Source organism: Acomys minous (assembly GCF_964271855.1).
Source record: "Acomys minous genome assembly, chromosome: 10".
Lineage (NCBI taxonomy): Eukaryota > Metazoa > Chordata > Mammalia > Rodentia > Muridae > Acomys > Acomys minous.
The window spans coordinates 95654907-95669463 of NC_140491.1; the positions used below are offsets into that span (position 1 = coordinate 95654907).

General features: G+C 43.7%; 1 protein-coding gene across 1 annotated transcript in view; it reads right to left on the minus strand.

Moving 5' to 3' along the window:
- The window catches only part of LY75 (lymphocyte antigen 75), an 89262-nt gene that overhangs the window by 51496 nt on the left and 23209 nt on the right, over window positions 1-14557 (minus strand). Inside the window, exons 7-13 of the mRNA XM_084799794.1 lie at window positions 12869-13060; window positions 11846-12003; window positions 10363-10473; window positions 9528-9616; window positions 9229-9398; window positions 4631-4830; window positions 3207-3349 (exon numbers count right to left, since the gene is read on the minus strand). Coding sequence (XP_084655920.1) covers window positions 3207-3349; window positions 4631-4830; window positions 9229-9398; window positions 9528-9616; window positions 10363-10473; window positions 11846-12003; window positions 12869-13060 — 1063 coding nt within the window. The remainder of the gene's footprint in view (window positions 1-3206; window positions 3350-4630; window positions 4831-9228; window positions 9399-9527; window positions 9617-10362; window positions 10474-11845; window positions 12004-12868; window positions 13061-14557) is intronic.

The following is a 14557-nucleotide window of genomic DNA, read 5'->3' on the forward strand; positions in this document are numbered from 1 at the left end:
TGTTGGTGAGTCACTATTCAGTCGCTATGCTCTGTAGACAAAATGTTACCACTTCTTTTAACATTTAAAGCGAAGGGCTCTATGGAAATGTACTGTTCAAAAACATCTTGTGGCCACGGGCATGGTGGTGCACGCCATTAATCCCAGTAGTCCGAGACAAAGGCAGGTGGATCACTGTCAGTTCAAGGACAGCCTGGTCTACACAGCAAGTCCAGGACAGCCAAGGCTATGCACAGAAACCCTGTCTCAAAAGAAAAGAAAAGAAAAGAAAAGAAAAGAAAAGAAAACAAAAAAAACCCAAACCAAATCAAACAAAAAAACCCATCTTGTGTTTCCGTCCACCCAGGATGGTAACATTATCATTTAGGGGCTGGCCAAGTACTAATGCCCAGATCTGTGTTATGTGTCCCCCCTCAGCAAAACAGAATCGAATTTCATTATTGAATAAATTTGTAGCCTTGGACTTAATCAAAGCTGATACTGTACAAACTGGGCCTTTGCCAACTTATTTTATGCTAGATTAACCTTCTGTTATTTCATTTCTTTATATTCTCTACGTGGACACTGCATAGCTTCCCTCCCCTCATAGTCTGATTTATGGACGTGTACTTTTAAACTCTACTGCATGGTAAATTTTTAATATTTATAAGATCGGTGTTCCTGAAATACGACTTCCAGATAAAATGAACAATATTTTTTTACAACTATTTTGTGTTTCTACAATCCAGTTTTTATTTAGAAAGAGTATTTAAGACCTGCTATTTATTAAAGTATTCCTTTTAAAATGGAAAAAAAAACCAATTGTGTGCAGGGCATATCTGTGCCATGGTGTATGTGGATGTCAGAGGGAAACCTTTCAAGACTCAGGTCTTTGCTTTGCCCCTGTGGAGGAGGCAGGGTCTCTCTTGTTTCCGGCACCCTGCATATTCTGGACTAGGTGGACCACAGCTCCCAGCCACTTCCTCTGTTTCCACCTCCCACCTCACCACAGGAGAGCCATGGATGTGTGCCATGGCATCTGGCTTTTAAATGGCTTCTGAGGTTGAAGTCAATTTATCGGCCATGCGTGGCAACTGCTTTCATCTGCTGAGCCACGCCCACAGCCCCTAAAGCTTCTTCATTATGTTTCTCTCTCTCTTTTTTCTTTTATTAATTCATTCATATTACATCTCAATAGTTATCCCATCCCTTGTATCCTTCCATTCCTCTCTCCTGCCCATTTTCCCCTTACTCCCCTCCCTATAACTGTGGCTGAGGGGGACCTCCTCCCCTGTATATGCTCATAGGGTATCAAGTCTCTTCTTGGTAGCCTGCTATCCTTCCTCTGAGTGCCACCAGGCCTCCCCATCCAGGGGACGGGGTCAAATATGGAGCACCAGAGTTCATGTGAAAGTCATACCCCACCCTCCACTCAATTGTGGAGAATGTCCTGTCCATTGGCTAGATCTGGGTAGGGGTTTGAAGTTTACTGCACAAATTGTCCTTGGCTCGTGCCATAGTTTGAGCAGGACCCCTGGGCCCAAATCTGCCCATCATAATGTTTTTCTTGTATGTTTCTAGGACCCTCTGGATCCTTCTATTTCCCCATTCTCCCATGCTTCTCTTACCTCAAGTCCCAATAGTATGTCCTCTCCTCTGTCCCACTTTCCTGGTAAGTGAAGACTTTCATGGGACATATCCCTTGGGCTAGTGTGCAGATATAAGTGAGTATATACCATTTGACTCTTTCTGCTTCTGGGTTAACTCACTCATTATGATCATTTCTAGTTCAAATGCTTCTCTCTTTTAAGATTTAGAATAGTCTTGTTCTGTTCTTAGGATGACAAACATTAACTATCAAGACTTGGGGTTATACTATATTCTTGCCTCTAAATCTTTTATAATGAGTTACTTATTTTCTGTGCTCTTGATTTTTTTTAAAAATGCACATCTAAGCTAGAGTATGTCTTTGACACATTTTCCCAAATAATGCTGTGCATTGTTTAGATCAATCTCTTAAAAAATGTAGGTACCTGGCAACTACATACATTGCAAGCATCTCCTATCTTAATATGCTTTAGATGCCAGGCTTCATACATCTTTTATAATGAACGACCTCGGAAAGAACAAGGCTAGTTAGATTCTTCTCACTTTTCTAGTAAACTTTTACTTTTTGGGGAAAAGGTTTGGCTGGATTTTTTTTTTTTTTGATTCAGAACCACAGAGAAAATGTTATAGTTTCTCACTTTCCTTTCTTACTGCCCACACTCTGTGTGCCTTTCCCCACGTGCAATGGCAATAGCTTTCCTACCTAGCTGTCCTGAGAGAACCCACAGACCCCCTCTGGGTATTCATTCTTATTAATTTGTTTTTGTGTTCCAGGGGATGCTGAGCTTCACGGATGCTAGGCAAGCATGGACCGCCGAACCACACCCTGGCTTTGTCTGTGCAGCTGTGTGTGTTTACAGGAACATAGGTAGTCTATCCTCTTCACAATTGAAATGATTGGGAGACTAACTTTGTTGGATTTCTTTTCCTTCTTTTCTTTCTTTCTTTCTTTCTTTCTTTCTTTCTTTCTCTCTGTTTTTCAAGACAGGGTTTCTCTATGTAACAGCCTTGGCTGTCCTAGACTCAATGTGTAGACCAGGCTGACCTTGAACTCACAGAGTTCCACCTATCTCTGCCTCCCGAGTGCTGGGATTAAAGGTATACAACCACCACGCCCAGAGATTGTTTTTCCTTAAGATCCAACATCTTCCCGGATTAGCACTTTCATACCTAGGACCACTTTCTGCTGTGTGGTTCTTTGCTCCTTCCTCAGCTATCCTTCCCGTTCTCATAACTCTCTTCAAGTTTTGTGTTCTCTGGCTGCTTTGCCTATCTCGCCTTTCAAAACACTGTCGCCTTCTGTGAACCAGCCTCCTTCGTGACATTTGCCCTGGTTGCACCAGAAACCCTCCCTCCAGCCTCTGGCTGCCTCCCAAGGCTCTCCTTATCTCTGCCCTATACTTTGGCCGCACGTTCCTTAACCCGGCTGTTGGTGTGTGCCGTGCCAATGGTGAGGACTATGCCTAGGTCAACTATAAACCTCTGTGGTACTCTGCACTACGCACTTGATGCTGCTTGAGTGTGAAGCATGGAATGGCTTTTTTTAGATGCTAAATCACAACTCAAATACCCAGAAGACATCAGACTTAGGCGGAGAACACTTACTCTAGAAATATTACCTGAACTGGTCCTTTAACAAGTGAACAAAGTCCTTTACTTCGTTCCTGTGACTGAAGCTGGGTAGGTGTGCCCCGAGGGCTTCGCAGAATCTTTCAGCTTCTTCCCAGTTCCTCTTCCTCACAATTCTTTGTATATGGAACACCTTTTAAAAATAGAATATTGTTCTTTTGAAATAATCATAAGATATTCATAGCTGTTATCAATTGCAGTCGAATGTGAGGGTCTTCAGGTATGACAGGAGCATACATAACTGCACACACAGCAGCCAGGCAAGTCTTGCCCAGAGTAAACTAAAGGCCCACACAGTGATGGCCACTGTCACCAGGTGAGCGGCTTTCCTAGCCAGGCTGGAGAAATGCTCCAATAAGTACCCCGAGCTGGTGCATTCCTAGGACCTTGGAGAGAAAGTGCACCAGGGGTCAAGGCTGAGAGAGTACATAGGAAGCTGGAAGCTATCTACAAGGGGTGTGGACATTGACAGACAGCGTCGAATCAAAACCTGACACTTTGGACTGTTTCTTTCATTCATGATGATTAACTCTACAGAAAGTGAAAGAAGTCGGGGAGCAGGTAAAGAAGATGAAACCGCTGTTGTCTGATTACCGGCCCTGACTCTTCAGCTCCCTGTTAATGTATTCACACACACACTCTATCCATGACTCCCGGTGGGAGGAACACATTCTCTCTACCTTTACATGAGGCTTGGCATGTAGTATTCTTGGCAATGTAATATGCTGAGGTTAGTGGCAGGCAGTGAAGTGAGCAGAGGCCTGCCTGCAATGCACCAGTTTGGTTAAGCTTGCCTTCTGGGGCTCCAGTAATTTACTATGAGAAAACAATCTGATACATGCCACCCCTTAGCCCAAGTCCTAGAGTGAAGGGTAAAGGACACTAGATCACAGCCTACAGCCCAGCACAGCTGACCAACAGCCGGAGGAACTCACAGCCCATCAGTCAAACCTGAACTGAACCAGAGGTCTATGAATGTGAAACCAAATGGAATCACCGTGGGGTTTGGGAGTGGTATCGAATGGCTTGTTTATGATACAGGCCCCCAAATTATTATTATTATTATTTTTTAACACAAAAAGAACTGGCTGTCATTGTAAAAGAAGGAATTTTAACCCAATGAAAAAAAATTAGGGACTTAGGGGAATCCTAAACATGATGTCAGCATACTGCAGGTCACCTGGCTTCTCAGAAGGAAAGAACCACAGGAGAGAAAGGTCGCTCTGGCTTGGCAGGGTATGGGTAGGGTTGGCAGTCTGATGCCAGAGACCCATGATGCTTTCTCTGCTAAGGACCCGGTGCTCCCACACAGTTGGGTTAGGCTCTGGGTGCTCACAGGGAGGGCAAAATTTGTACAATGACACGAATCAGGACAGTAGACCCCACTGAAGGACTAATGAGAATATTAGTTTACCTTATAACATGAAAGACTGGAAGGGAAAGTGTGCCAGCCTTCAGGACAGGGGTCATCGGGCTTAGGGGCTGCTTCCTCGGGCTCCGGGGGTCCACTCATTTTCTTGCATATTGAAAGCGCTCTGAAGCTTCTGCAGTTCTTCACTTCCCATTTGCCGAGGGTCTTTCCCGTAGACATAGCCACGCACCCGCCTGGAGATGCTGAGGTTGAATTGGAAAGGTTAATTAAAAATGAAAACTTTCAAAGCTTAAACATCTAGTCCGTTTGAGCCAAGCTGTGTGTGTGTGGGGGGGGGGGAATAGGAAAAACAGTGGAGGAGATAGAGGAAGAAATGGGGGGTTGAGAATAACAAGGAAGATGGTGAGCAGCATACACAAATATTTACTGTGTGTGTTAGCATTCTACTGTGTGTGTTAGCATTCTACTGTGTGTGTTAGCATTCTACTGTGTGTGTGAGCATTCTACTGTGTGTGTGAGCATTCTACTGTGTGTGTGAGCATTCTACTGTGTGTGTGAGCATTCTACTGTGTGTGTGAGGATTCTACTGTGTGTGTGAGCATTCTACTGTGTGTGTGAGCATTCTACTGTGTGTGTGAGCATTCTACTGTGTGTGTGAGCATTCTACTGTGTGTGTGAGCATTCTACTGTGTGTGTGTGTGTGAGCATTCTACTGTGTGTGTGAGCATTCTACTGTACTGTGTGTGTTAGCATTCTACTGTGTGTGTTAGCATTCTACTGTGTGTGTTAGCATTCTACTGTGTGTGTGAGCATTCTACTGTGTGTGTTAGCATTCTACTGTGTGTGTGAGCATTCTACTGTGTGTGTGAGCATTCTACTGTGTGTGTGAGCATTCTACTGTGTGTGTGAGCATTCTACTGTGTGTGTTAGCATTCTACTGTGTGTGTTAGCATTCTACTGTGTGTGTTAGCATTCTACTGTGTGTGTGAGCATTCTACTGTGTGTGTTAGCATTCTACTGTGTGTTAGCATTCTACTGTGTGTGTTAGCATTCTACTGTGTGTATGAGCATTCTACTGTGTGTGTTAACATTCTATCGTCTAAGTAACCCTTATGGTAAGTCTATCAGATTGATTCTATTGTCAGAACTGAAGTATAGGGAGGACTAAGTGATTTGTTTAAGGTCACACTTAACAAGAAGTTAATCCCGGATTTGAATTCAAGCAGTCTGTTTCCACCAGTGTCCAAAACCACAGTGCTTGAGGATAGTGACTCAATGAGGCTTAACAGCTTTGAGAATTTTAAAGCTATTTAGAAAACATCAAAATTAAACCTTCCCAGATTCAGATCTAATGGAAGGGCTGGGGCAGTGAAAGCAGGAGGTAAAATACACACTTATTTCTTATGGCAATCTTAATTTTACTTGCTCATAATTCATGGGTAGTTTGTGTGATCAGGTCTTTTCAAACAAAGACTGAAAGATGTGTCCATGCACACAGTTAGTGAGGGGTGTAGCTGGGCTTTAACCCTGGGGAGTCGTCACCTGGCAGAAGGCCATGCAAAGTGCCCTTCACCATCATTATCACAGTGTCTGAGGGGGACAGAAGGGAAAGAGCGAAGTCCATTGCAAAGTAATGAGACCAACTCCTCTCTCGCCAGATGAAGAGGCTGTATGCCTGGCTTGCAGCAGGAAGGAAAAGGAATGGAGAACACGGTGCTGTGCTACCCTGGATGTGTGTGCTGCTTATTCCCTATTCTGGTTGCCTAGTCACAGCCTCCTCACAGTTGAGCTGGCTGCCGGAAGCTGGGAGCAAAAAGATCATAACAGCATTTGTTCTGACTACAAATCCCAGGGCACCGCCATGGGCAATGGTTCATGATAACCTCTCCAACTTGCCCACAGAGAATGAGATGTTTAATGTACATGTACATTAAACGTTTTTGGGAGTTATTGGAGACTAAACCCACGGCCTCATGCATACTAGATAAGTTCTCCTCATTGCACTATATACCCAATTCTACTTTTTATTTTTCAGACAGGGTCTCACTATGTAGCCCTGGCTAGTCTAAAACTTGCTATCTAGACTAGTTTGCCCTAGGGTTCAGAGATCCACCTGCTTCTGAATCCCAAGTGTTGGGAATTAAAGGTGAGTAGCACCATGATTGGCCAGCTTTTATGTTGTTTTATGTTTTGAGACAAAGTTTCTTTGTGTGGCCTTGGCTGTCCTGGAACTAGCTCTGTAGGTTAGCCTCAAACTCACAGAGATCCACCTTTCTCTGCTTCCTGAGTGCTGGGATTAAAGGCATGTGCCACCACTACACAGAGAAAGGGAGGAGGAGGAGGAGGAAGAGAAGTGGGAGGAGGTGGAGGAGGAGGAGGAGGAGGAGGAAGGGGCTGGAGAGATGGCTCAGAGGTTAAGAGCACTATCTGCTCTTCCATAGGTCCTAGAGTTCAAATCCCAGCAACCACATGGTGGCTCATAACCATTTATAATGAGATCTGGTGTCCTCTTCTGGCAGGCAGGCACACAAGCAGACAGAATATTGTATACATTAATAATAAAAATGATGATGATGATGATAGAGAGGAGACATGTTCTTGCTATATAGTCCAGGCTGGCCTCAAACTTGAGATCCTCCTGCTTCAGCCCCCAGTGCTTGGATTATAGGCATTTGCCACCAAGAAACCTATGTCTTACCTATTGGAGTATTTCTAATGTAAGTGATATTTAACCAGGGTTAGCACCTATATTCTGCCTTCTCCAAGTAAAAGGACGATTCTGTTATTATTCGTGCTACCCACACTGAATCACAAATCTTGTGGAAATTCTCTATTTTAAATACTGTGTCCTCCTGTCAGACCCACAACTCAGTTCCCATGCTACAGGAGAACATCTGCATGGTCACATTATACCAACACACGACAGTGTCAAACATGCCAAGAGAGGAAAGCAGGGTGACTTACGACTCCTATCTTATTTGAATAGGTCAATCGAAACATCACTGGCTTGGAAGGCAGAAGTTATGCGTTTTACTGATTCAGTAACAAGGGATATGGTGTTAAATGGACTCATTTAACTCATTTAACTGAAGCCTCTATTTTCTCTAAAGTCAGAGGGAAGCTCTACAGTAAATCATCTGGTTTCCATGGCAAACGATGATCAATGCTTGAAGCTGTTTGGAGAAAGATGAAACTAACTTTTGAAATAGATGCTGTCTCACACGACCCTTCCTAATTTCTCCTTACAGAGACCAGTGCGAAACAAACGTCTAATTCTGCAGGATGAAGTTAAGACAGAAATAAAAATGTAAAATACTTCATAGGAAATATTTAGATTTTAAGACTTACATTTTAAAAGGTGGGAAAAGAACCCCTCCCCCAAGACAACGACAACAGCAACAGCCATAATGCAAACCCAAGCCTCACACACATGGCGCTGGCGCTGGGTAGTCAGAAATTGGCTTTGGGAAGCACCGGACAACCCCCACGGACTCAAATGGAGAGGACAGAAGCATCGCCTCTGCATCATGTCCGCTTTGTTTTCACAGACTCCAGCCCTGAGTATCACCAACTCCGTAAATACTCAGGACCAGGTGAAGGGGGTGCTGGGGAGGGATGTTTAGCCACCTCCTGGCCTACCGCTTTGTTTCTCAATATTTAAGCAGTGTCTTTATAACACAAAACCAGTGTTTCCCCATACTACAGTTAGTGTTCCTCTGTTGCCATCTCCCATACCATCCCCTTTAAATCTCCTAATGCTAAAATATCAAGGGATATTCTCTCAGAGCTTGTCACGGGGTGAGTATCGACAGGGGTTCACGCCAAACTCACTCGGGTCCTCACTTTTGTTTTAACCATGGATTTCACTTTGTTGTGGTGGTGGTTGCCTGTTTGTTTTTCATTTTTGTTTGTTTTGTTCTTTATTGGTGTAAAGCATTCTGCCTACAAGGACTTCTGTGCTTTACTGATGCTATGGCCCTTTCTTTGTTGTTGTTGTTGTTTTTCTTTCTATCAGCTATGTAGCTCTTGCTATCTGGAACTCACTATGTAGATCAGGTTGGTCTCGAACTCACAGTAATCTACCTGCCTCTTCATTCTGGGTGCTGGGATTAAAGGTGCATGTCACCATGATCAGCTAAGCCTGCGTCTTCTTATCCTTCTCTCTCTTTTACTCATCTCTACATACATGTTCTGACCCGACGTCATCACTACAACCAGCTGACATGAGCACACTGTCCTTTAATGAGCTAGCATTTAGGATAGTTAATAAACCCCAAGGATGAGCACAGCTTCTGTTCCCCAAGCTCCCCACTCCGGCTTTCACCTTAGAACAAACCAGCTTTTGGAGAACTCATAAAATCAGACTTGGCACAGTGCTGAGCCATGGCCTCCTGTGAACCACTCTTTCTGAGGCTGCTTGTCTCTGCCCCCAGTGTCACACAGAACCTTCTAGCTGCCTGTGTCTCCCGGCAGCTAGAATACCACAGAATAGACAGACACACGCAAGCTTTGCAGACTAGGCTAAGACCATCTGCAAATCTGATGAAACCACATGAAAACTCTGGGCCCAGTGTGACACCAACTCCCTCCTCGTCAGCTCTGCCCCGAGAGGCCTTGTCAACCCTTAACAAAACCCTTACCTGGCTCAAGAAAATTCCAGTTGGAAAAGGTCACGGCCTGCTTCACTCCCCCAGCAGTGGCCCACCTGTACTCGCCACGGGACTCGGCGTCCTGCAGGCCAGTCCAGAAGTACTTCTGAAGGGACTTGTCATATTTCTTCATCATGTCATTCAAGAACTCCTGCTCAAACCTACAGAAGGTGAATGAGCTCACAGCTTCTGAAATAAAATGTCTCCCCCACACTTCCCACCGCCCCACCACGAAAGTGTTCAGGCAGAGATGTTAAAAGTTCTCCAGTGCAGCGCACTGATGGTCACACCTGCTAGTGATGGTCAGGTTGCAGTGCGTTCCAAAAGGGCCCTCATTCTCGTGGATCTTGTAACAGGCCTCTCCATGTCTCTTCCAGCCCTAAATCAGAAGAGGAAGGAACATAGCATAGTGTTTGAGACTTTAATGGTGCCCCCCCACTCCTCAGACAAGCGAGCCTTTGTGACTCCGACAAAAATCATACAATTTGAGAAAGCACAGAACGTGATTATCCTCACCTGGTAAGAATGAAACTTTAAGCCAGGTGCAGTGGCGCACACCTGTAATCCCAGCACTCTGGGAGGCAGAGGCAGGTGGCTCTCCGTGAGTTCGAGGCTAGCCTGGTCTACAAAGTGAGTCCAGGACGGCCAGGACTACACAGAGAAACCCTGTCTCAAAAAACCAAAAACCAAAAAATAAATAAATAAATAAATAAATAAATAAATAAAAATTAAAAAAAAAAAAAGAAACTTTATTTCATAGATAACCGCTACATGACTGAGATGTGGCATAGTTTTCTTCGCCCTTTGTCCCTGACTCACCCTATAGTAGCTGGTAGTTGAATTATTTTTCAGTAAGAGTTCTGCCATGGGAGGAAATCAAACTATCAACATTGAGGACAGTAGTCATATTTTCACACTTATAGAAATTCATGAATAGGTAAATCCTTTCTTTCAATAAGAACACCAATGTGTTACGACTCCCTTCCTTTTTGCTTTTTCTCAAATAAACAAATAGAAACAAGTACTTTTACTTTCCAAGTCTGAATTGTTTAAGCTTCGAATATCATCTTTAACCAAGGAGGGGATAATTCTGCTTAGGGAAACTCACAAAGGGCTTTTACTTACCTCGGCTGGCGGGCACAGCTTATCAGACGGTGTATCATTAATTACTTCTCCCTTTTTCTTGCATACATATCTGAGTTTCTTTTCACAGGACTGGACTTTCCACTGACCTAACTTTTAAAGAGGAAAAAAACAAAACAAAACAAAACATTCCTTACCAAAGAAACTATTTGTCAGGTAGTTAGGACTAAGTGACAATAACTATAGGAGGCAGGGAAAAGGTAGTGGCTGAGCGTGTCGTCTCCAGGGGGCACAAACTTCCTTTTCTTATAAGCTTAACAATAAGACCACCAAAGGACATTTAGTCAAGAAAGCCGAAGAGAGAAGAGAGCCTCCCACAGCCGCCAGCATTCTAGATGCTTCCCTGTGACCTGACTAAAGTTTGCTCACAGATGAAAATCTTTGGGACCCCATCAAATAATGTCTGGTTACATTTCCTCGTGTGCATAAAGAGTCACTGTGGTTACAAGAACTACAACTCAAGAAGCCCAGAGTCAAAGCTTCTTTTAGTCCTGCCCCAGCCTAGACATCACAACGGTCTCTTCCACACACGCTACCTAAAACCGAGTTTGCTCAGTTGACTTAAGTTGCTTTTCTTCTTGAAACTCAGTGTCAGTGTCGCTTGGCTGTGAGGAGGGTCAGTTTTGAGCTCAGGCAGGTTGTGTAGCTACGCCTTCTGTTCGTTCTTCGCTTCTATTTTGATGATGTTCCGAGACATCTTGGCTTTTAAAAGTAGGCCGCAGAGCGCGGCGCCTTCTAAAACACGTCCTCACTATCGAAACACTTCTAAATATGTATACGGCTTGATGCTTCCATTTAAAGACTCTCTAGATGTCTGGGTGGCAGTCATTCTGATTACCAGGAGAGACAGCTGCCTAGAGGAAAGCGATCCAAACAAAAATAAAAGAGGTGCCTAGGTCCTTCTGTGAAGGTCCTAACCAGAGTATGTTCAGTGAATCCTTAGCGAGCTCCGTCCTCAGGGAAAGATAATTTTCTTAACAAATCTAACGCCAATTGTTAAGATAAATTTAAAAAGTAAAATATTGAAAACCATTTAAATGATTTTTTTAATTTAAAATTTAAATATTAAAAAACATTTTCCAATTAGCCTCAGATTATGACTTATTCAAAATTTAATCACGAAAAGAGAGAACCTTTCAGGCTAAAACTGTGGTTACCTGCTAAACGTCAATCTTAATGAGCAGAAAGTCTTTTGCTGACTCAGACCCTTGAAGAAAGCAGGTTATTTGACACGAGAGTTGTAAGGAGCCTGCTTATCTTTCCCCGCCCACAGTGGTGCTTAGACACAAGGCAGACTGTGTACCCAGCGGCGGGTGCCTTTAAGTACCTTCCTCTCAGGGTGACAGTCTGCAGGACTTTACCTTTTCCTTCTCAGCTTGCACACAAAACCCATTCGGAGCACAACGTGAATATTATTATTAGCTCTAACAAAAAGACTATAAATAAACTACAGGAGGCGTCCTACCTTCCCTAAATAGGAAACGCAGTTGGGAGTCTTATTGTAGGGAACACTCGGTTCATTCTCACTCCAGTATGTCAGGGTAACTTCCGTTCCGTCTGACCACTGGAACAAAGCGGGGCTGTCTGGGTTCTTGAGGCCCGTCCATATTTCTTCCTTGACATCTAAAAGAAAGATGTTTTAATTGTTTGGTCTGCTCCATTGTATGTTATGTGCAGTATGTATAATATGTATGACTTTCCCGTGCTGGTAAGCGGTTCAAAGAGCTCTGTGCTGTTCTGTAGTCGCCTGCTAAGAACGCTGATGAGAGGGCAGGGTGGGTCTGGAAGGCCTGTCATGTCACCCATGGAGGGATACACGTAAGGAGAAGAGCTGTCTGGGCTCTGCCAGCGGAGTGGTCCTCTCAGATCTGCTGCACACGAACTCGGCTTTATGGGTATTACTTTACAAACTTGTGGGTGATGCTCTATACACACAACCATAGAGATCCTGATTAGAAATATTTATTGTCCACTGTTGCGTTCAAATCATGACTGTCTGCACATGGAAACCAATGAACAGGTACCTCCACAGCCTGAGTCTAGGGAGAGGGCAGAATACATGCAGCCTGGGATGTCTCTGTTTTTCAGCGTAGTTCCAGAGAACAGCAAAGGTGAAATGGTCATTCAGTTAGTTTTTGGAAGGACCAAAATATGGCTCAGCATATTTATGGGCAAAGGGAGAGTTTCTGATTAAATAATGGCCACTAGGCAGAAGGAGCCATTTAAACTGTATTGCAAAGAAATGAAAATTAAACAAAAAAAAAAAAACCCTCAGCTCCTCATTTTTCCTAACTGCCTCTCAGGAGCTCAAAAACCTTGTGGTAGCTACAGCACTGGACAATATAGGCCCAGGACAAGTCCACATCCACTGAAATGACTCCCGGAGCAGGCAGAAAGCCTCTCACTTCCACTAAGAGTCTGCGAATAGGGAGACTTGAAATGTTGTAAACACCTAAAACAAGATGTTTAAAACAGAACAAAAACTCACCCCCACTATGGAGTTTTGTGACAACCAGCTCCACATCTGCTAAGGAATGGATGCTGATGAGGTCGCCTCCGAAGGCTTTGCATTTCAAGTGTGCTGCATCCCAGGAGCCGCTTTCATTTGCCAGAAGATAGCAAAATCCGTTATTTGGCAGCCAGCCCACATCACAGTGGGTATCTATGTACGTCCAAACATCTGGGGGTGGGGGAAAAGCAGCGATGCACATTCCAGTAAGGACAGATCTATTTTGTATCAACAACACTGCAAACTTTTCTTTCTTGAATCATGGGGGCTTCTGGAAAACTGGGAGACATGATGTCAGCTAACAGAATGACACGAATTTTATGCTGTGCTTAATAGAGAATTTTCGAAGAGATACAGGTACGAAGCGTATCTGTGAAACACATGCTACGTGGCTGGGCATGACTATTTGAGGGGCATAGGTGTGGTTAGGGAAGACAGGTGTGGAGTCAGCCAGGTGCCTACCACTTTTTCCAGGTCTGAGACTTGGAAGGTCACCCCCACCCAAGTCTCTGAGATTAAAAAGTCAAGAGACTTCTTTTCTTGTGTGACCAGCTTAGTAAGTGGATGCATATTAGCACTTACTGTTGAGCCAAGGGCAGACAGAGACCCAAGGAGCAGGATATTGTATTGGTTTAGTACACAAGGCATGGCAGCAAAGGGGAATGGCAAAATGGCTTCTCTACACATCTTCATCCACTCTAAAAGACCAGCCAGTCTCAGTTTGACCATAATGAAATCCATAAGGGATGCCTACTCTTTGAGAGGTAACGCTCGTTGGCAAAACTAGAAAGTGATTTTGTTATTCAACTTACCTAGATCCTCTTGGGTCATTTATTTATTTATTTTTAAACTAACTGATAAAATCTCATTGGGTTCAATCAGTTTCTTGTATGTGCAAGATGATAACCCAGTTGACTTAGGCTCTAAATGATAGTCATTATTACTATGAGATATTTTAGTTATGGAAAGGAGCAGAGGGAAAAATCACATGTAAATGAGCTCGAATACTCATTCACATATTCCCTTCTTTGTCTCCATGAACACGCAATTTCACAATGTTAAAATGATAGGTAGACATATCATTTTCTTCTACTCTTTGTATCTTCCTGCTGGCAGATTGATAATATAGACATATATTATTCAGTCTTATGGAAATATCACAATTTATTTAATAATGGTGACTTCTGGGTATTTACTTGTTCCATCATCAGTTCTTGTACGTTCTCTCTTGTGCCAGCATCGCTATTGTGCTTTCTGTTCTATGGCCTGTGTTTGGTAACTTGGAAGATAAATGTTTATTTCTCCCTATTATACTAAGACATTTCCCTACATTCTTTCTTCTATTTAACTATTTTTAAAATTGTCTTATGCCCCTTTTGGATAAGAATTGAGTGCTGGTGAGATGGCTCAGTGGGTAAGAGCCTTTGCTCTGCAAATACAGGGACCTGAGGATCTGAGTTCTAATCCCCAACATCTTTGTAAAGCTCTGGCCATGGCTGTTTGGACCTATATGTATCTTAGCACTGGAGGCTGGGAAAGTTGGATCCTGAAAGCGGGCTCCTTTGATGAAGTGAGCTAGAGTCCTTAGCAACCCAAAGCTTATCAATTAAACTAGACTATCTGGATGCTCAAGGCCAGGGTTCCTCCTGCTCTGCCCGCCCGAGCACT